The sequence below is a fragment of the Pleurodeles waltl genome, chromosome 6 (genome assembly GCF_031143425.1).
Source record: "Pleurodeles waltl isolate 20211129_DDA chromosome 6, aPleWal1.hap1.20221129, whole genome shotgun sequence".
Classification (NCBI taxonomy): Eukaryota; Metazoa; Chordata; class Amphibia; order Caudata; family Salamandridae; genus Pleurodeles; species Pleurodeles waltl.
The window spans coordinates 318,780,045-318,802,889 of record NC_090445.1 but is presented as its reverse complement, the minus strand read 5'-3'; the positions used below and the strand labels follow the sequence as shown (position 1 = coordinate 318,802,889).

The following is a 22,845-nucleotide window of genomic DNA, read 5'->3' as shown; positions in this document are numbered from 1 at the left end:
TTCATTCCGAGTGATTGAAGACTCTTAAAGAATGAAGATCAGGGTCTAATTGTCAAATGGACTATCGGCTATAACAATGCATGGGCCAAAGCTTACCTTTAATTGTTGAAGATTTACAAAGAATGAACTCTTGGGCTCAACTACTAAGCGGACCTTAAATGGTTGAAGATCTACATAGAATGAACTCTTGGGCTTAACCACCAAGTAGATTCCCTTAGCAATGGACATTAATTCTTTTGCTATGTCAAAAGAATTTACATTTTGATATTGCTTTTCATGTGTTTTCATACTATCATGGATAGGATAATCCATATACTTTATTTTCAATGCACATCCAATTTATTATTAAAGTCATCTACGATTTTGAGAATGTCAACACCATACTGGCTCTTTTTCTGATCATGTATACTGTCTTTTCTGTTTATATTTTGATCTAATTCCTCTATCCAGATTTTTATATTGATTATTGTATGAATGACTTATAGAGATTTTGGGTGCTGCACTACTATTTTTTAGTTTGGATATTAACTGGTTTCTTTTTTGATTCCAGCTTACACATGTTGGCAACAGATGTGCTATAGTGTTTGAGCACCATGTATTGACATTGAAATACTTTTTAGAGATGTGTGGCTAATCCAAATCACTGTTGCCATATTTCACTAGGGACAGACTGTGAAAATCGGGGTGCATGATTTATGCCACACACATGCTGGGACTGAGAGAGGCTCGTCCTACTGTAGGGGGTGGGGAAAGTACTTACATGTCTGAGAGAAGTCGTGGGATGGAGTCTCCACACAGTGTCTCCCAAACTACAGAGTACACTTCATAGATGACCTACAGAGCAACAGATATAAGAGGGTTTTTCTGTGGCTTGGCTTGGTTGTAGTTAAGCACAGCTTAGCTAAAACCTGGAAGGATACTGTAGCCCGGTCATTGGAGGGAGGGACTAGATCAATGGTTAAGTATGGAACAGCCTATATAGAATGCAAGGGGGTGCCCCCCAAAAAACAGCAACATTTTGAGAAATTGAGGATACTATTGGGGTATTCATGGCAAGCCTTGCCTTAGATGGACCTGAAGGAGCTGGTGGGAAAGCTGCATGACAAACAATGGGGGTCATTCTGACCCCGGCGGTCTAAGACCGCCGGGGCCAGGGTCGGCGGGAGCACCGCCGACAGGCCGGCGGTGCCCCACAGGGCATTCTGACCGCGGCGGTTCGGCCGCGGTCAGAAGAGGCAAACCGGCGGTCTCCCGCCGGTTTACCGCTGCCCTTAGAATCCCCCATGGCGACGCAGCTTGCTGCGCCGCCATGGGGGATTCTGACACCCCCTACCGCCATCCTGTTCCTGGCGGTTCGCCCGCCAGGAAGAGGATGGCGGTAGGGGGTGCCGCGGGGCCCCTGGGGGCCCCTGCCGTGCCCATGCCAATGGCATGGGCACGGCAGGGGCCCCCGTAAGAGGGCCCCGAAAAGTATTTCAGTGTCTGCTAAGCAGACACTGAAATACGCGACGGGTGCAACTGCACCCGTCGCACCCCTGCAACTACGCCGGCTCAATTCTGAGCCGGCGTCCTCGTTGCAGGGGCATTTCCTCTGGGCCGGCGGGCGCTCTTTTGGAGAGCGCCCGCCGGCCCAGAGGAAATGTCTGAATGGCCGCCGCGGTCTTTTGACCGCGGTGCGGTCATTCAGCGGCGGTACCCTGGCGGACGGCCTCCGCCGTCCGCCAGGGTCAGAATGAGGCCCAATATGTTATGAGTCACTCAGGTTAGAAGACTTGATTGTAAACCATTGTTTTTTTTTGTTTTGTTCAACATTGTCAATAAAATGTTTTCTAAAAAACAAAAACAAAAAAGCTTCAAGTTCTCAGCAGACTCTGGTTCTGCAACTCTATCCAGTCATTGACTGGTAAGAACACATGCAGTCTCAATCACACAACTGCTAACAGTGGGCCAATTTAGAAAACGGTTTCTATCAATAACTATGTATTACTCCTATGCAAGTATGACTTACTCCTGAATCAAGATGGAAACTAGGAAAATAATTCAGATTTGGCTAGGGCGCCAAAATTGTAATGGACATGCTGTGGGTCCTTTGGAAGTCCCAAGTCTTATAGCTGGGGACAATGATTTAGAACAGCCTGCGCAAGAGTGCTGCATCATTTCCAAAGAATGAACATTTTAGTGCCTTCATGTGTAGCAGCATTTGAAATCCCACGGTTTTCAGACAAAGCATTTTCTTTATCTTTTCAAATGAGGGCTAGTTCACTCAATATGTTTAAGTAGTGAACCAGGAGCAACGTTTATTTCTTTAATCCCTCATTGAATCAGTAAATGCTTCTCGTTGGCAGGCGAGTAACTGCTATTCCACTGGAGACACTTTAGAGAGCAGGAGCTATTAACTAAGAAAAGGACAGTGTAAAGAAGAAGTAAGTCAAATTCATTCAAAAAAGCTCATAAAGGTAAGACTTGAATTAAATCGGGCTCCATACCTCTCTAGCACTCTAAACACATTTAGTAAAATCTATTAATACTGCAGTAAACCTGAGAACAGGGTAAAAGAAAGGCAAACACGTACGTTCAGTAAATCACCTTCACGTGTTGGTAAAAGAACAAACAAAACAATGGAGTTTGGCAGACAAAGTACAAAGGGCCAGCAAGACCATAATAGAGTTTATGAAAAGGAGAGAGCTATGCTATTTATTCATACTGAAAAAACAGAGGCACGAAAATATAAAGTTACACCTGATTAGCAGGCAAACGATTGAGTATTTGACCTGCGTTGGATCGTTGTCTCGCTATCACCTCATATTACTTCCACCTCTAAGAAGCTGATCACAAGCATGGGAACAAGTAGCTAGCTGGATGGCGGCAAGCCGCCTAAAGCTCCATGGGGATAAAACTGAGGTGTCGGAGGTTGGAAACAACACCTCGCATTGGGACCAACAACTATGGCCCCCTTGTCTGGGAGAACTTCCTATTCCCAAACTTGAAGTTAAAAACCTTGGTGTTATCTTGGATAAGGGTCTGACGATGGCCTCTCAGGCGAGAAAAGTGTTAGGCATATGTTTTGGGCTGTTAGGATCCCTTAGGAAAACACTTGGATGGCTTCCTTTGGAATGTCTGTGGACGGTGGTCCAAGGCCTTACCTTGTCACACATGGACTAGGGTAATTCCTTGTATTTGGGCAGCCCTCAAACTGAAGCAGCACAAGCATTTTTAGACGTGCCTAAAAGGAACTCTTCTCACCCGGCACTAGTGGAACTGCACTGGCTGCCAATTGAAAAAATAATTTCATTTTAGGTCCTATACATTATCCACAGGTTGAAGTATTCAGTAGGTACACATTCTCTATCATCTCATCATTCCACATATAGCCCCTAGAGTGCTAAGATCAAATGATCTCTCCCTTCATGATATCCCTAGAATCAAGAGAGAATGGGGAGGAGGCCGATCATTTGTATACCGTGCTGGTAAAATGTGGAATACTCTCCATGTTCAGTTTAGGTCAAACAGCAGTCCACTAAGCTTTAGGAACTAACTAAAAACCTATCTCTCTTGCATAAGTTCTGGACAACAGCCTTATACAATTCGGTGTTTTGTTGTGCTTCATCTATCAGATCCAGGATACCCGTTGTTGGGTAGCTATTTGCACTTTATAAGATGATTTAACATAACATAACAAGGTGATATTAAGCTGGTTGGATTTGTTACATTTAAAAAAGGGACAAACGCCCCAACAGATAATTTTAAGTCAGGCTTAATAACATAAATGTCCCTAGACCTTAGGTGACCAAACAAATGAAGGGTTTACAGAAGCCCTAGCGAGAGAGAGACATTAGGTTCTGCTCTCATGTTGATATTCATGAATGCAGCACTTGACTGGGTAAATGGGAGTTTTTGTATTTAACTTTTTGCCTTGAGTTAAAGCTTATGCTCAATAAACCAGGACTGTAGATGGTAGAAAGCCAGTGATAAGTGTATGGGTCTGAACTGATCTGGTTAATGTAAAAAATGTTAAACTAAATGAAGCTGGTCTGATGCATCTATTGTGAAAAGCATGTGCTGAAGTCAGTAACCATTAAAGGAAGGATTATTTGTAACTCTGTATTAAAGCCTGCAGAGAGCACTTTTGTTTCACAGAATCTCACAGATTACTACTGTGGGCAAGGGTATAAGTATCAATCAGCCCCTTGTACAAATTGTGGGGATAGAAGATTTGTACTCTGATAACCCTTGTTAGACCGTCTTAGGAAAGAAAGTATTTTGCTTTTGCAATTCTGATTTTGTATGTATTTGTAATGTGGCTATGGTATACTTTATAGTTGCATTGTAGAAAAACTTATGCTCAATTCAGGTTCACTGGAAAAGTTATTTTCAATACAACAGTTATGATCTGTATATTATGAAAAGTTATGACAAAGGCAGCAGAGGCCTGATTTTATTTTATTATGAAACACACACGTTAAGGCCAATAGATATTTACTGCACAAGATTAAAGCCTGCAGACATGTATTTTGTTATGATATTTCACAGATTACCTGTAATGTCTCAGCATGTATATATAGTGGGATTTGTTCACTGTACATACAATTTCATAAGATTAATGCATTTATGTGTGTATGTATACAGTCTACTATATGTTTAGATGCGTGGATATGTCCCTACACATTTATTAACTTGTACTTACTGGGAGGGAGAAATAAAAACACTTCCTGTTCAACCTCTGTCCATACCCCCACTCTGTGACTTATCCAAAACATCAAACTAATATGAATTCCCAAACACCCTTTCCAAACTCTTCAACCCTTCATACAATTAATTCACCTAACAGGTGCACATGTCCACCATTCCAACAACTTACATCTTCCTTTTACTAATCCACTTCAATTAATCTCTACTATTTTTCAAAACAAGATAGTAAATGAATGAGATCTCAATGAACACTAATTTAACACACTTGCTACAATTAATCCACAAGGAAACAAAAACAAAAAAAACCTTCACTTATCTACTAGCTTCTTACCTCTAACCTTGGGTTCCACACCTCGTCAGGGGTAGTAAGCGCAATATAAATACAATTTGAAATAGCAATTGCAATATAATTGTAAATGATTTGGCTTGGAGCATTCCTAGGCTATTAATGCAGTATATTCTTCGGACTAGCTCATCGAAAGGCAGATTGCATTTTCAGGGACTTTCCTAAGGTAAATGATTTCACTATGTTTCGGGAAACCTAGCTTTTGTGTGATTGGGAATTAGTAGAATTCAAGTTACAGCTCGTGCCAAGAATTTCAATTGTGGTTATTCCTAGGGAGGGATGGTGATGCCAATATCAACTAATTTACATGTTAGGTCAAATGAGTTGAAAATGGATTGGAACTGTTGGTCTAGAGTCTTCTAAACATTTTATTTTATCTTGCCTCACTCTCAATTAAATGTTTTCATTTTTTCTCAAGAGTTGTATAGCGCAGCCAAGATCAGGTGGTGTATGGGTGCTTGCATATAATCAACAAACAAGAAACAGGGGATACGTTGAGATGTGTTCATTTTAGTCAACATGTCTACCAATAGAACCTCATCTTCTCTGAATCTCACTTGTTTATACTAAATAATCTTTTCTCCACTATGTAACATAAAGCTGAGAAGCTCAGCAGTTATAGTTACCTTAGCTAACTATAACCCCTGTGATGCACTGCTTATGACATCACATATTACATCACTCATGACATAGCCAGGGACATCACAGATGACATAATTGATGACATCAGCAGAACCACTCACACACCCAATCATACTCTTACACAAACTCACATAGATCACCATACATACAAATACTAAAACAGTCATTGACAGAGCAATACAACCACTGCCAAACACCTACTCACTCACTCAGACAACACTTACATACCCATTGAAAATAAATAGTTATGGGACAACTCTAACACTCATGTTCTAGGTACTCAAAAGCAGCAATGAGTAAAGTAAAAGTTCAGCAAGATGATGTTGACCTGATTATTCCATGTGATAAGTCATCCCCTAGGTTGGCACTGAAAGGTGATGAAGCAGTTGCAATCATAAGAAACGGCTTAAACCTTCATCTATAAAGATCCAAGACGAAGTTGATAGATAGTTAGATTGTGAATGTCTTAAGCTATTAGCCCAAAGGGTTGTTTGCAATTATCTTTGGGATCGGTATCCAGCTAAATAACATCAAAAGAAAAGGAGGGGACGTGGCCAGCATGCGCGCCAAGCAGGACGCACAGTGAGGGGGATCCAGGTCCCAAGGGCTATAATTCGGCGCCATCTATCACACCGGGTCCGGGAGCCGCATGTGTGCAGTGGAGAAGAGCGGGGAAGGCATGTCGCCCCACTCCTGGTGAGGAGATCGCCTGGGTAGAGCGGAGCAGTGCCTGATCGCGGCCTGACCCAGCTGGAGCCGCCACCTTCACTGGAGTGAGTGCGGGCGGCCACAGGGCCTTGGCTCATGGACCTCAGGTGGGTTGACCCTGGTGGCTGGCGACCGGTGCCCTGATTGACCAACACAGAACGAACAAGGCTGAGAGATCCCTTCTGGTGCTCAAACAGCACTACTATGGTGCGAAGGCTACAGCAACAGCAACATAAAGCACATATAGCGAAGCTCCTAAAATCCAATGGATCCTGGGCAGTCACAGAAAGGGACAAACAGAACGTGCTCCGTGCCTAAACAACATCACTGGAGCAGACTGACAAGTACCTGGGTGCCTGTGACTGGACCCCATTCCTAGAGATGCTTTGGAATCTGCTATCTCGGCAGAAGAGATGTGTCTCGCGCTACACACACTTCCCATAGGCAAGGCGCCGGGCCCGTATGGATTGCCAGTGAGTTTTTACCAGCTGTTCCGTCCTGAGTTGGAGGCTCATTTGCTTAAACTATACAATTCTTCCACAGAGGTCACAGGGATCACCCCTACGATGGCAGGCACTAAACTCTTGCTAATCCCCGAGCCAGAAAAAGACCCTACTCACTACGCCTCCTACCGCCCGATTGTCCTTCTCAATACAGATGCCAAAATCTATACGAAGATACTAGCAACTGGGCTTGAGAGATAAATGCCTGGTCTTATTAGATCCCGCCCATGTGGGCTTCATTCAGTGCCAGCAGGGAGCGGACAACATCCGCAGGGTAGCATATATGATTGAGAAAGGAAACAGACAAGCAATCCCTGCATGCCTTCCCTCTCTGAATGCACAGAAGAAATTTGATAAGGTCGATTGGATATTTCTCCACTTGGTTCTGGTGAATATGATCTCTAAAATAATGGCCTCGTACGTGTCCCCAACGGCTACTATTTGGGTGAACGGAAGACTCACAGATACCATGAATGTTAGATGCGGCATCCAGCAGGGAGGCCCCCTTTTGCCATTCTTATTCACCTTAGCAGTAGAGCCCTTGGTCATTGCGATACGCAGCACCAAGCGGATTGAGGGAATGCCATTTGGAGGGCAGGAGCATAAAATCAACTTATTTGCTGATGACCTAACATTAACCCGACCGGATATCTTTATACTGGCGGTGGTAGCCTGTCTAGCAGAGTTTGTGGATATTTCAGGTTTCAAAGTGAACCTCTCCAAATCGCAGGTCCAGAATATCACCATCCCAAAATCAGACATCCGGGTGCTACAGCAGCTGGCACCTTTCTGCTGGGCACCCGGTAAGATAAAATATTTGGGGATCTAACTAACATCCACGTTGGAAAAGTGGACAAGCGCTCTTGCAAGATACTCCAGTGGGCGCTCCTTGGGGACCTCAGATGCTGGAAGCCACTCTACATATCGTAGTTGGTATAAACGTGGTGAAGATGAATGTGATCCCGTGGGAGCTCTGCCTGTTTTAATCTCTCCACATGTCGATCCCCTGAGATGACATACTGAGGCTACAGAGCGACCTGCATGTCTTTCTCTGGGGCGGGAGGGCAACCCACCTCTCCAACTCTCTTTTAATGCAGCCCCAGGATAGGGGCGCCCTGGGTTGCCCTAATCTCTTAGACTTCCATGCAGCAGTGCATCTGCGATAGGTCTCTGCATGGACGGCGAGAGAGAGTGAGAGCCATTGGTTCCACATGGATAGAGCGGTGGCATGCCGCCCCTGTGGGACTTGGTGTGGCTCCCCAGACACACTCAACCCCGTAGTACATATCTAGCAACTCCGACTAGGATGGTCCTGAATGTGTGGGACAGTCTGGTGGAGTTGAAGGGCCTGACCACTTTCCCATCACCAAATACTCTGCTGGCTCGCAATCCCGCATTCACCCCAGCTCTTGTCCTGAACACCTTTGGAGCCTAAATGGATGCGGAACGTAGAACCCTGCAAGACCTCTTTCAGTGTGATACCATAAAAACGTTTGAGCAGTGCAAAAAGGACTATCGGCTACCTGACGCGTAGCACTTGCAATACATCCAGCTTCGCCACTGGGCTCTACACCCTTCAGTATAGCCTCGTATAGTCACTTGTCAGGACCTATAATGGATCCCGGGGGCTAATCTCCAGCACTTTGAGTTCTTCTCTGCAACACTCCACATGTCAGCAATCTTACACTACCAGCGCCAGTGGCTCACAGCCCCCTACTGATAATATCTCTCCCAAACAATGGGAAAGACTATGGCGTGACATCCCAAAATTATGCTGCAGTCTTTCCCTCAGAGAAACGGCTTATAAGGTTATATACCAATGCTACTATACCCCTAGACGGCTGGCATCCATGTACCCTGGTACCTCGGACTCCTGCTGGAGATGTGGCTTGGAGCAGGTGACTTCTCTCACATATGGTGGACCTACGCACTGATCGCTATCTTCTGGAAGGAAGTTCTAAGTCACATAAAAGACATAGTTGGGTTCCCCCTGCCGGCCACATATTACACAGTGATCCTGGGACTTAGGCCCACACATCTGACAGCCATCACAAACACAGATTGGGCTCTTGCTAGCTTTATGATGCACACACCTTGGCAGCTAATAGCTATAGCATGGAAACAGAAAACACCACCCTCTCTAGCCCAGTGGTTAGCTCGTCTCCGGCACGTCAAGGCTATGAAGCGTAGACATAACCTGTCCCTTACTGATGACAAATTCCAGGTTATATGGCAGCCCTTGACATGCTATCTTTCATGCAGAGAATTAAATTGTTTTAATCCATCCCAGCTCAGAGCATTACAACTCTTTCTGCAACACCTCGCTACCCTCACACTTGACACCACATAGGCTAGGGCTGCCCACCGCACTATATAGAAATAAATGAGTTACACACCATGTGCCTTGAGGCTGATAACATCAACCCCACATTATAAGACCTGAATAATGTATTGTTTGCTGTCTGCTGTTTTTTTTTATTGACCATTAATTACTCCCTTTCCCCCTGTCCCTTAAAAGGCGCAAGCAGTCTGGAATAGTCCTAGAGATATATGCAATGTTTGTACTCGTACATAAGATTATGCCACCCAATGTTTAATGTGCTTATTATATATTGCTTACTTAACTTGAAGCACTAACTCTGACCTCAGTGCAAAGCTTTGTTTACACCTGTTAAACTTAAACCCTCAGCTACTGGGTCTTTGGTGAAATATAAAGACTGAAAAATGGGCATCAAGGAAACCTTTGTATTTCCAGAGTGGGTACAAGATGAGGTTTTGAGAAGCAGTGGTTATTTGCACATCTCTGAATTCCGGAGTCCCCATACTAGTATGTGAATTACAGGGCATTTTTCAAATAGACTTCTTTTTTACACACTGTCTTACATTTGGAAGGAACAAATGTAGAGAAAGACAAGGGGCAATAACACTTGTTCTGCTATTCTGTGTTCCCCCAAGTCTCCCGATAAAAATGGTAACTCACTTGTGTGGGTAAGCCTGGTGTGGCGCCTGCAACAGGAAATGCCCCAAAACACAGCATGGACACATTACATTTTTCCAGTGAAAACGGACGTGTTTTTTTAAAACAGTGCCTAGCAGTGGATTTTGGCCCCTAGGGAAACCTAGCAGACCTATATATTTTTGGAAACTAGACCCCTAGGGGAATTCAGAATGGGGTAACTTCTGGGGATCTCACCAGGTTCTGTTACCCAGAATCCTTTGCAAACCCCAATATTTGCCACAAAAAAAACAAAACGTTTTCCTCACATTTCGGTGATAGAAAGTTCTGGAGTCTGAGAAGAGCCACAAATATCCTTCCACCCAGCTGGCCCCCAAGTCTCCGGATAAAATGGTACCTCACTTGTGTGGGTAGGCCTAGTGCCCGAGTCAGCAATAGCTCACGCAACGGTCAATGTTGGTCCTTACATGAGGGCAACTGTTGACCCTGGGGTGATCCATTCCTGACACAGGCACTAGGTACAGGCAGTCAAGTAGAGTAGCATTTTTATCAGGACAGGTGGGGAAACACTAGGTGGTAGGAATTTTGTGGATCCCAGCATATTCTTGTAGTGTGTGTGACAGAAATGCAAGAACAAATAGTGTTTTTATTCCAACATTTCAGCTTTGCAGGGTATTCTGGGTAAGAAAACTTTGGGGAATCCACACAAGTCACACCCCTGTGGAATCTCCCGGATGACTAGTTTCCAGAAATGTCTGGGTTTGGTAGGTTTCCCTATATGGGCAAAAACGCTGGTGCCTGCCTTACAAAACCAGGTTGTTTTGTGATAGATAATTTTGATGTCTCCACAATACGATTTGGGCTGTGGAGTTTGGACCTGAACTAAATTGGGGAGCTCCCAAGAGAGCACTCTCTCTGTGCTTGTCGCCGCATGCACCTGCTCTCTGGATTGGGCTAACCCGCTACTGTCCAGCTGCACAGACTGTACTTGCGAAGGGAAAGCAGGACTGTCCTGATCCCGTCCCTCATAATCACCTCCCTCATAATCACTGGAAGAGGAGTTATCGAATGGGACTCCTCCAACTGAAAAATCACTCCCAGAGTCTGCGCCATCGTCCTATCCCTCAGATGCAGTCTCAGTATGCGCTGTCTCAGTCTCTGATCCTACGTCAGAGCTGTCCTCTATAACCCAAATTAGGGCTTGAGCAGCAGTCATCCAACAACATGCCATCTCTACTACTGGCTAACCTGTTGCTCTCAAACACTAGCCTACGTAGACAGTCAGAAAATTGTTGGACGGTGTGTGTGTGATACCTGCAGAAGTAGAGGTCACCTTACCTTCGCTTCTTCCCTTTCTCAAGACACTCAAAAAAACAAAAAAGACACACTATTACATCACCTTGTCACATACCAATCGTCACAGTCTTTAGCGCCTCTAGCGCCCAGTCCAACTATCATTATTGGTTCTCCAATTACCTCCTCCTCTGATTCCCTCACTACCACCCTGCAAAAGTGCATTTCATCCCTCCATAGCCCCCCCTCGCACATACATTTCATTTGTATTATAGCGCAGGTAATGGCTGGCTTTACTAATCCACTCAACTATTCAGATATAATAGTTTTGATCCTTGCAGCAGGCATATAAACCTTCTGCGCTACTTTATGGCATCATAACTGCCACTAAATAAAAGTCAGATCATTTTCTAGCAGAAACATAATCACAACAGTTACTTGGCTTTTTTATTGCTGCTTAAAAGCCTAAAAGCTACAGTTGAAGATGCAACTGCAAGAGAACTGGTGGCGAATATATATATCCAGTGTCAGGGATTGCTTTACTCATTCCAGGTTGGCTTGGACGATATTTGACCAGTCCAAAGCTGTAATACTGTGCCTGAAGTGGTAAATGGCTTTTGTCATTTTACAGCTCGGCGAGGATGACGCTGTGTCAAACCTATGCTTAAAGATTTTGCTGTACAAATGGCAAAAGACTTTGTCACTATCTAGCTCGGCGTGGATAGCACTGTGCTGATCCTATGCTTAAAAACTTTGCAAGATAAGCAGACATTTGAGGTGATCCAATCTAGAGTGTTGCTGGTGTTGCAGGGTGCTCCTTACTAGAGCTGCTCTCCATCTAAATTTGGGAACTTCCCAGAGTTCTCCTTTGTTTTTTGCATAATGTATGCGTCACTCTAACCCTGAAAGGGCCTTGTTTTGACTGATACTGGGTGCTCCCTTGTGTCTGGACAAAGCTAAACCCCTCTGAAGAGCTCTAATGAGAGCGAAACACATGTCAGGGATTGCTTTACTCATTCCAGGTTGGCTTGGACGGTATTTGGCCAGTCCAAAGCTGTAATACTGTGCCTGGAGTGGTAAATGGCTTTTGCCATTTTACAGCTCGGTAGGATGACACTGTGTCAATCCTATTCTAAAAGATTTTGGTGTACAAATGGCAAAAGACTTTGTCACTATCTAGCTCAGTGTGGATAGCACTGTGCTGATCCTATGCTTAAAAACTTTGCTAGATAAGCAGACATTTGAGGTGAGCAAATCTAGAGTGTCGCTGGTGTTGCAGGGTGCTCCTTACTAGAGCTGCTCTCCACCTAAATTTGGGAACTTCCCAGAGTTCTCCTTTGTTTTTTGCATAATTTATGCATCACTCTAACCACTTATGTGTCAAACTCTGTGAAACTTTTTATCTGAAACTTAGGCAGTCAGTGGATACAGGGCCTCAAGTACAATTGCCTTCTGATTAGATAAACAAGTTACCCCCCAGTGTACAACTGACTCATCAAGGGTAGCTAGGATGGTCAGTAGTATGCTTGGAATGCAGATACAGTTTATCTTGGCAATCACAGCTTAATGTCGAACAACAGCCAAAAACAGGATATGTCAAAATGTTTGTAGTACCAATGTGGTAACTTGTTAGAATTCAAATAAAATAGGCAGCTACAGACAATATTATCATGTGGGACAAAAATCATACACTCTAACTATTTGAGTCATTGGTGTTTACCAGGTGCTTTGTTTACAGCTTACATTCAATAAAATTATAGGTGCAGGGCAGATTCTTCTCAATGTCAAGGTGGAAGTAACAGGGAAGTGGGCCCAATCAACGGCAGCAGCATGTTCAAAATCTATAAGCATGGCGAATCAGTGCAGGGTACATCTTCCCCAGGCATTTCCACAAAAAGAGATTAGGGGTAGGCCCCAGCTGGTCAAAGCAGTATATGTTACAAGGTGATTCAAACAGTTAAGGGATTTTAGTCCCTATAATGTTCTGCTATGCTCTAACTGGAAAGAAGCACTCGTCATACTTTATGAATACACCATAGGTTTCCTCACAGAGGAAATACAAACTTACATTATAGATCAAGCCCACACTCTATATAACCTAGAATAATGTATTCACTTGTTTTTACAAAAATATATATATTTTTTTTAAAAAGGCATCTACTAAAAAGTACACGGTCTTATATATCTAATACAACATTAAGAAATGGGTGCATTTTGTCATCCAATTTGTGGTTTGTAAGTTGAGTATTACAAAAGCACACACTTTGAAGTTCGGTGTTTGCAGCCAACAAGTATTTCACAGGTGTCTCTGCCTCCAAAGGACCTTTAATCTCAAACAGGGTTCCTGCCTACTTTCTTTGTTCAGAGTCCCAGGATTGGTGTCAAATATCACACTTAACTTGACAGTTTCCCTGTACTTCTCATATGCAAAATTAGCCTAAAATTTCACAAACATATGATCCAGGGTCGTACAATATGTAACAATGAGATTCTGAAAGTATAATTAATCCATGCAATTTTGAAATTACAGTACTGTGCCTTTATGTGTGACAAAATAGCACAGGGGCATGTAGTTATGATAGTAGACCAGAAAGACAAACATTCATGACAGTACGGCCCAAGGGTACATAGCTACAACAGTATGATCCCATACCAGATAGGCCAGCAATTACATAAGTATGAAACCAGTGGTGAGTGGTCACAACAAAGATGACAGGACTGTTTTGCATGATTTAGAATGGAACCTTTCTGACTCCCCGAGGACTCCGTATAACTGTGTGGCATCATCTTTAGAAAATAATCTATTAAAGCCAGGTTTAGAATATTGGAGTCCATCGGTACATGCAGTGGAAGATGTTGTGATTTACAGGTCTGTGTGTGGTCTAGTTATTCAGCGGATACAAGGCTGGAGAAGATGCTACAACTGGTGACGAGATAGGAAATAAGCAGCCTGAAGAAGAAAGTGCTCTACTGGAGAGTTTGCCTTGGTCCAAGCAAACTTCTTATGCACGCCACGTGTGTCTTCGTCGAAATGCTAAGTCAACGGCTGGCGTGTATGGAGTCAAAGCGCAACTCCAGCTGGTGTGAAGCGTGTGAATAGAGACAGAACTTGACAGAAAAGTCTAAGCATCCTTAGTACAGAAACCCAAGACCAAGATCATACAAAAAGGTACTGCACTGCCACGCCAAATAAAGTTTAACAAAATATTAATGCTAAAAGTGGATTCAACCAGGTTTCTAATGCTCAGTTAAGGACAATCATAATGTATCAAATAACGTTGCAAACAGAAGTGCTGAAGGCCGGTCAACCAGGGACTAGAAAGGTGAAGTGAAGTGAAAAAAAAAAAATAGATAGATAACTTACCGAGCACTTGAAGAGACTGATAATAGGAAGATTATAAAAATAACTAAAAATCTTGCTGGTGATGGTGTGAAAGAAGTCATAAAGAGAATGCCAAGAACTGACAAAGTCACATAACGTTAGCTTAAGAATGCGTTGAATCTCAAGTTTAATCCAGTACCAAATGTTGATTATAAAGGATATGTGTTCCGTCAAGAACGTCAAAGATTTGGTGAAACAATTGATGAATTTGTGGAACGACTCAAACACTGTAAGGTCAATTACTTTAATGATGAATAAGCCATGAGGCTTAGGGTGATCAATTGATGCATGTTTGATTGATTCACATGACGAATGCTGAGAGAAACTCTTAGTCTGGAACTCATGTTGATGGCTGCCAGAGCTGAGGAAGTTGCTGAAAGACAACATGGAGGCCGGAGGTGCCCGGAGTAAGTCAATCACAAGTGTGAAAAGTAATTCAAAACAAAAGACTGACAGACACAAAGTGATATTTACACGCAAAAAAAAGTTGTGCTTCAAGTGTGGATTTGCATTTCTTCACGAAGGAAAGTGTCCCACCATTGGTCAGATATGCAAAGGCTGTGATAGAGAGAACAATTTTGTGACGATGTGCAGAGTGAAGGAAAAAGTAAGTGCATCACGGCGCAAAGACAAAAAAGCTACGAGAATGTTCCAGAAGCAATGTTCCACGCATGGCCACCAAGCCACGCAGCAACATCAGTGGGGCAAACAGATAGCAAACAAAGTCAATCGTCATCTAAATTATCATCCAACAGTTCTTCAGCCTCAATAATAAGTGAAAGTGGTTATGCCCTGTCAATGCTTACTTTAGAAAAATGAGCAAATTTTGGACTGGTTGCCTGTGAGAAGAAATGTCAAAGAGAAGTCGACATGTCAAAATAACAAAATTGTACAAATGCTGTCCAAAGATTACATTGAAAATAAATGGAGATTCAGTACCTTTCATTATTGATAGGGGTGCTTTGATAAATATAATGACCAAAGAAAAGTACAATGAACTGTCTCTGTTCCCATGGGTTACGCTGTCAAAGACCAAAGTGTACACTTGGGCTGCATCATCACCCATAAAAAGTAAAGGTTTGTTTATGGTGACAATGAAACATAAGAAAACATAGGTACATGCACCTATCCAAGTGCTTCAGGGTACAGCGGCAAGTGACCACTTGCACAGTATCAACACGCTGTTGACATGCGACTCATTTCACTAAATTACAACATTAATGTTCATCACGAAACAGTAAATCACTTTCCATCATTGTTTTGTAGTTTAGGAAAGTTAAAGACTATAAAAGTAAAGCTGCATATTAATGAGGATATTCGTCTTGTTGCTCAGAGATATAGATGAGTTGCTTTCCATTTAAAAGAAGCTGCTGAAAAACAATCATTTCTCAAGAATTACCCTATTGAACGTTCCATTGGTCCAACATCATGGGTTTCTCCCCTAGTGGTAGTGGCTAAAAAGAACCATGCAGGAGATATGTACATATGCAGACGTGCCAGACGGACAAAGTGACTGAATGACTGAATGAGAGAGACATTCAAGGCTGCACATTGCAGACAAGATCACGCAATTGATTGGGACCAAGATCTTCTCTCGACTTGATTTAAATAAGAAGAAATCTGCAGATATATTACAGTCTTTGTTACACATGTTGGTTTGTTTACATACAAAAGACCTAGGGCCCGATTACCACCCAGGTGGTCGCGGTAACTCGCAATGGGGCCCGCGGGAGGAGGCCGCACTGGCAGCAACCTGCCCAGCTGGACTTCGGCGGACTGTGTAAACCGTCCACTGAAGTCATAATGATCCCCTTAGTTTTGGTGTGTCATCAGCTGCCAAACTTTTCCAAGAAGTTGCATGACCCATCATACAACTTGTTGTGAATGCATTTAACTGTAGCAATGACATACTGGTCTTTGGAGCTACACAGAAGGAGCATGATAGAGCCCTCACACAGGTATGTCAATTACTTAATGATGCAAGTTTGACTTTAAATGGAGACTCAATAAGACAATGAGCTCAATAATACAAAACTGAAATTCTTTGGCCATATCTGTTCTGATGGAGACATGACTCCTGATCCTGCTAATGTCCAAGCCTTGACTAATGCTGAACCCCCACAACGTGTTTCAATGGTACATTATTTTCTTGGAATTACCTGCTACTGCTCATGATACATAAAGGACTTTGTTAACTCTCATAATGGACCACCGAGAGTGGCAAAGAAAAGTGTTTCATTTAAATGGTCTAGAGAATGTGAAAAGAGTTTCAAGTGCATCAGACTTGCCATTGAAAATGCTACAGAAAAGATGTACTTCAATCTAAAGCTACACACCAAGATTGTGCTTGACGTTAACTCCTTTGGGTTAAGTGCTATACTTGCACAGCATAGTGGATGACCAAATGGAAGACAACATATTGCTAGAAGTTTGTCTCAAACAGAATGTGCTTACTCACAGCCTAAAAAGAAAGGTTTATCTGTGGTACAGGCTTGTGAAAATTTCCACATATTCCTGTATGGAGTTACACTGGTGACTGATCATCAGGCTTTTCTGATCATCTTCGGCAATCCAAAATCCAAGCTTTCTCCTCAAATGTAACAATGGGGGCTACGATTACAAGAAAACTATTCTACAATTATGCATTGAATCGGAAAGGATCATAATCATGTTGACTACTTTTCAAGAGTGCCTATTCAAAATCATGGTACTTCATCCAAAACAGCTGAGGCCTACATCAATTTCATTGTCAAGTCAAGTACACCAGCTGCTGTACTGTTAGCCCAGATTGTCACTGCTACAAGTCATAAGTGACCTGCTAAAGTTAAAATAAATAATTACACATCAGTCGTGGAACAAACATGTTCGACCTCTCAGTAATGATGATGAATATCAAAAGTACAAGAAGGTCAAACACAAACTGTCAATAACTCAGGAAGTAGTTATACTACGAGGATCCTGATTCCGGAGAGTCTACAACAAAAGATGATAGAAGTAGCTCATGAAGGACATTGTGGTATTGTTGCTACACAGAGAGCTCTCTGCAACAGTCTGGTTTCCATACCTAGATGAAAGAGTTGAAAAGGAACTCAAAGCCTGTCACATATGCAACTGCCTGTCAATCAACACACTCTGAACATGTCAGAACTCCCTACACATAACTGAGACAGAATCGCCATCGATTTCTTTGGTCCCCCTTGACAATGGACATCATATAATGGTGATCTTAGATGAATATTCACGTTTTCCTTTGGTTGAAGATCTCTCAACCACAAAACGAGTGAGTGATCAAAACACTTGATGACATCTTTGTAACTTGGGGTTTGCCAGCCATTGTGAAGTCTGAGAATGGCCCACTGTTCAACAGCAAAAAATTTAAGTAATTGCTGGAGCATCTAAACAGAAAGCATCAAAAGATCATACATACCCTTATGGTCACAGGTCAAAGGATTTGTTGAGAACACTAAAGAAAGCAGTGCAGCGTGCAACTCTGGAGGCGCTCAGTCTAAAAACAGTACTGAACTCAACTTTACAAGCTCATCGTTCGACATCCCACTTGACCGCAGGTGAATGTCATGCAACGTTGATGTTCACAGAGGTGTGAAATTCCTGTAGCCAGACACCCAGGACATATTGTTTAGGGTCAAGAACAACAAGTTTCTATGTTTAGTTTGTCCTTGGGACAAGTAGGCCTAACCCCATGCAGCACAAACCCTTTGGCTGCCAGCTTACAGTACCATATTTTAGAGCAGGGAAGGGAATGGTCTGCAGTTGCAGTAATATCTGTGTATATTTGTTTATGCTGTTTTGAGCTTGTATTTATGGTTCATTAATGCAAAGCCTTTATTATTAGGGTAAACGCTCTAAATGCATATTGTAAGTTTAGAATGCACTACTGACAGTGACTGTTCCAGTTAATAAAAAAAAAAAAGTGTGAATATGTTTGCAAAGTTTAACAATAGGAGGCTACATGTAATGATCCTGGAATGCTCTCTGACTAGAGACAAACGCTTGCAGAAACCTGAAAGCAAGCGTGATGATTCTTTGCTTTCAAAATAGAATGTTCACAAAAAATGCAACTAGGAAAAAAGGTCTGCTAAATTACTGTGAAATTTTAGGTACTATTTCTTTGAAGCATCATTCAGTAAAATACTTTGATAGATGCTAGTATTTCCAAAAAATATTCATAACTGAAAATCAATGAAACCAGTTAACAATAATATGGCAAACATGAAAATAAACAAGCACTGGCAAAGCCAATAGGTCTGAAATTGGTGGTCAGTCTACTGGTTTTGTCAACACATGTCTTATTTTGACTTGACCTTTGTAAAACTTTATTGTTGGGGGAGCTGCCAGGCATTCACCATTGTAACAAACATTGGCAAAAAATATATTTTTTTTGCTCTCAAAAAGCACACATTGTCACAGTAGTTTCTGGCACTGAACAAAATTACTTTGTGTGCCAATATGCTCCTTGTGAAAGAGTAGATTGCTATTACTCACAGTGAAGGCAGCCAATAAATGGGAATAGAGAACAAGAGAATTGTAATAAAAACAAAATGTCTTGGTTAACACCAGACCTAATTAGAGGACCAATTGTTAAGAAAGTCAAAATAGTGCACCCATGAAATATGTAATTCCATTAGTGCAGATTTAAATATCTCATTAATTCACAAGAATTTACAGAAGTAGACCAGAAAATCATATTCCCAGATAATATTTGTGAACTGCATTTTAGCCCAACTAAATATGCATGCGTAGATTTGCTCATGAAAAATATGTTGAGTGTTTACTAGTTTACTTTCTCTCCAACCCTGTTTTCCCAACCTTGTAGGAAGTTTTACTTCTGTCCTTGTCAGGAGTAAATATCCAACCTTTCCCAGTATGGAAAAAGAAAAGAGAAAAGCTGGTGAAAACCCCTATGTATGTAAGTTAGTAGGTTTGCACAGACTAAGAATGGCATTCCAACCATGGAATCTTTGTTAACCACTACCTCCAGCCCCAATATGTAGCTCTGCAGAAAGGGGGAAAAATAAGTAAATTGCTAGTATTCAAGCCTTACTATAGGTTTAGTCCTGGCATAATCAGAGAGGCTATTATCAGAGAGCTTACATAATGAGATTGCTGCCATAATGTGTTGCCACTCTACATGGCACCAAAGGGGGAAGTAGATGTTTAAAGGACAAGTAGATTTATGAAGGAACATGTCCTATGGACAAGTAGCTACTTTATTAAATTCCACCCGCCTGTGTTCTGGACAGCAATGGAAACTAAGATACCCCAATAGACCACAGAAAGAAATAGTAATGAAAACCTGATTCGTACGAGGGACTTGGTCCAAAAATTTAAATATATACAGATAAGAGACGACATGCCAAAGATCGCTCATTTAAAAAAGATTTGGATATCGCTCAACAGTTGCGGAAAATAAAATCTGATGCTGAACCTTTTCAAGTAGTGTTTAACCAAAGGACACATGGCGACTGTCCATCGACCTGGGAAGTCCCTTACAGGAGACACTTCTCACTTCAGGCCTGTGTTTCACCAGTCTTCAACTCAAGATGGTGCAAGACTGATTCTGAAAAGTCAATGACTGTTGCCGATTCGGTGCCATCATTGGCACTCTCCAACATTAAAGTTGATCATTTATAGCTTCCAGTAACCAGATCAGGTTGACAGATCAAAGTGTCAAGAAGATTAATTGAAGAGATATAATTGTACATGTTTCCCTTTATAAGTAGATATTTGTGTCTGTCTCTGTTTCTAGAACATTTTCAATTTTTCATTCAACAGAGGGGGAGATGTAGAGTCTTGCACGATTTAGAATGGAACCTTTCTGACTCAACGAGGATTCTGTTTCACTGTGTGATGTAATTGTTAGAATAGAATCTATGAGCAGTTGGTTTAGAATATTGGAGTCCACAGGTACGCAGAGAAATAAAGACATGTGATTTACAGTTTTGTGTGTTGCCAAGACATTCAGCGGGTACCAGGCTGGAGAGTAATTCTAACAACAGAAAGTTTTGTGTGTTGCCAAGACATTCAGCGGGTACCAGGCTGGAGAGTAATTCTAACAACAGAAAGACCCAAGGCTGTGACGGTATCCCTGTTGTTGCCACAAAATGTCCCGGGGTCATAAAGGTATAGCAAACTGACCACAGACTAATCCAGTTAAAGCTGTATAATCCAAGACTGTGGACACACAACAGTGTGACCCCAAGCAGTGCAGTTTCAACTATGCTATAGCCCTTCCCTGCTCCAACCTGCTGTGAAGTAATGTTAGAGTGGCAGAATACGAGAGATGATTCACACAATAGGATTTACCTGCGCAGGAGATAAGCCAGTACCTGTGCCAGATCCACGTTCTCCTCCTCATTCTCCTCGCCACTACCGGGGCGACCTGTGGACCGGCCCTCCGGCTGCTCCCCCGCACCGCCACGACTCGTGCTGCTACTGCGAGACCCCATCGCTCATGTCTGACGAAAAGACACCCGCTCTCCCTGGCCTCAAGATGAGGGAATCTCTACAACGGTGATAGTTTAATATTTGCAGAAAATTCTATCTCCTGGTGTTACCTGTTATCGACTGATGCAATACCTGACATCCCGTCGTGAACTCTGGTAGGAGCTAAACCCACGTGACACTAAAGCTCCCTTCTGGATAATATACAACACTTACCCATGACCCGCTACCCTGGAACAGTCCCGCGCCTGTCTGGCCTTCATAACACTTTCATAAAATACTTCCACACGCGATTTTAAACGGTTCCAATCCACGCCAAACCTTGTTTTATCTGCCCCAGGCCACCCACCAAGGATTCTTGGCCTCCCTTGTTTATGGGCTGCAATCAATCTTACCCTGACATTGACCCCAAACTTACACTCTTGAAGAAACGTCTACGAAACACATGCCTAACTAAGCAGGCGGACAACACCCACTGAGAACACTAAATAAAGCTGGATCGCAATTCAGATCTCGCCGATGTTTAAAAAAGTCACATATAAAATATAAACCATGCCAAAGGACAGACACTATGGACCTACATTTACAGGATTTTGAGGAACAAAACGCAGGTAAATGGCTTACGCTTAAAAAACAAAAACACTATCTCACAGTTGCTAATACCCTACCTGACACATAACAGTACACAAGCACGAAAATACATTCAGTAATGCATGTTTGTAGTCGATCGTCAGAATGTTCTACCTACCAATAATAATACAGGTCAAATAGCCCTTATCAACCAATCGAAACAAAAAGGTAAAGACTGAAACACCAAAAGCGAACCAAAAAAAACAGCACTCACAACCCTGCTAGCCTACCAGGACAGAGACAGACGCAGAGCCGTCCGAACACTACCGAACTCTAGGAAACCCCGCTGACCCTGAACTCCAAAGTCCTATCTAATCAGAGCCTGAATCCCCGCACCGCGGAAAACGTCCCCGCAAAAGGGCAAGCGGCGCGAGAGATCGACAGGACAAGAAGCTGGAGCCTAGATGACGGAACAGAGGTGCGCGCGCAGGATGTTTACATCTTTCTAGCTCAGGCTTGAGCGGTACAGTCTGCTTCCGGATCACGTGATAGAGCATGGTGGCGTAATATCGGCCGCTGTTAGGATTGGACGGACCTGTTGTTTGTCAAGTGCGCGCTGACCTGAGGACGAGTAGAGGAAAAGAAGGGTAGCGTTGAAGGACGAGATGACAGCCGTATAGAGTGTGAATGGGGCTGCTAAGTCTGTAACATAATATATGCTAATGCTGTCTCTTGCTTATAAAGAATAACATGTACTAAGACGAGCAGCAGGAGTATAGTTGATATGAGAAATTAAAGAAACAACAGTAGTAGTCCCTCAGGGGCTATTGAAGAGCCTTCAGTGCCACAGCAGGCCCATTGAAAGTAATAGACGTAAGCAATAGTTTATTCAGGGTTAAGTCGTGCTTAAATAGGGTGACGACACGACTCCATGTCTCCGTGATTAACATATCGATACGTCCTGGCAGTTGCGTTGTTTCATTTTAATTAAGCCTATTGGACCAACACACATGGTACGAATAATAGTAAAAGCAAAGCTCAGGGGAATGGAAAAGTGGCGATACAGATTCATGTGGTCACCCTTTTGCGTATAGCACCGTGAGGGAGCCAACCAGCAACTTTTAGAATGCTAGTAGTAGTGCCCGGTTGCTTACCTGTAATCTTCATTATTCGTAGTCTAGAGTCTCCTCCTCACAAAAACCTAATGGCTGAGATGAGGGTGGCAGTAGAGAGGGATAATTCTTTGTGCAATGTGACTCTTTCAACTAGTCCTGTGTATTTTTTGCCAACAACA

The 22,845-nt window shown here is 42.7% G+C and overlaps 1 protein-coding gene across 2 annotated transcripts in view; it reads right to left on the bottom strand.

The window, feature by feature from the left end:
- DCAF11 (DDB1 and CUL4 associated factor 11) overlaps nucleotides 1-22,048 on the bottom strand; it is a 291,457-nt gene extending 269,409 nt beyond the window's left edge. The window contains exon 1 of one of the 2 annotated variants that reach the window (XM_069238129.1): nucleotides 20,867-22,048. In XM_069238129.1, the coding sequence (XP_069094230.1) occupies nucleotides 20,867-20,895 (29 nt within the window). In that variant the 5' untranslated portion in view covers nucleotides 20,896-22,048. Of the gene's footprint in view, nucleotides 1-20,843 lie in introns of both variants that reach the window. The other variant, XM_069238128.1, reaches the window with a different exon arrangement.
- Nucleotides 22,049-22,845: the final 797 nt, after the last annotated feature.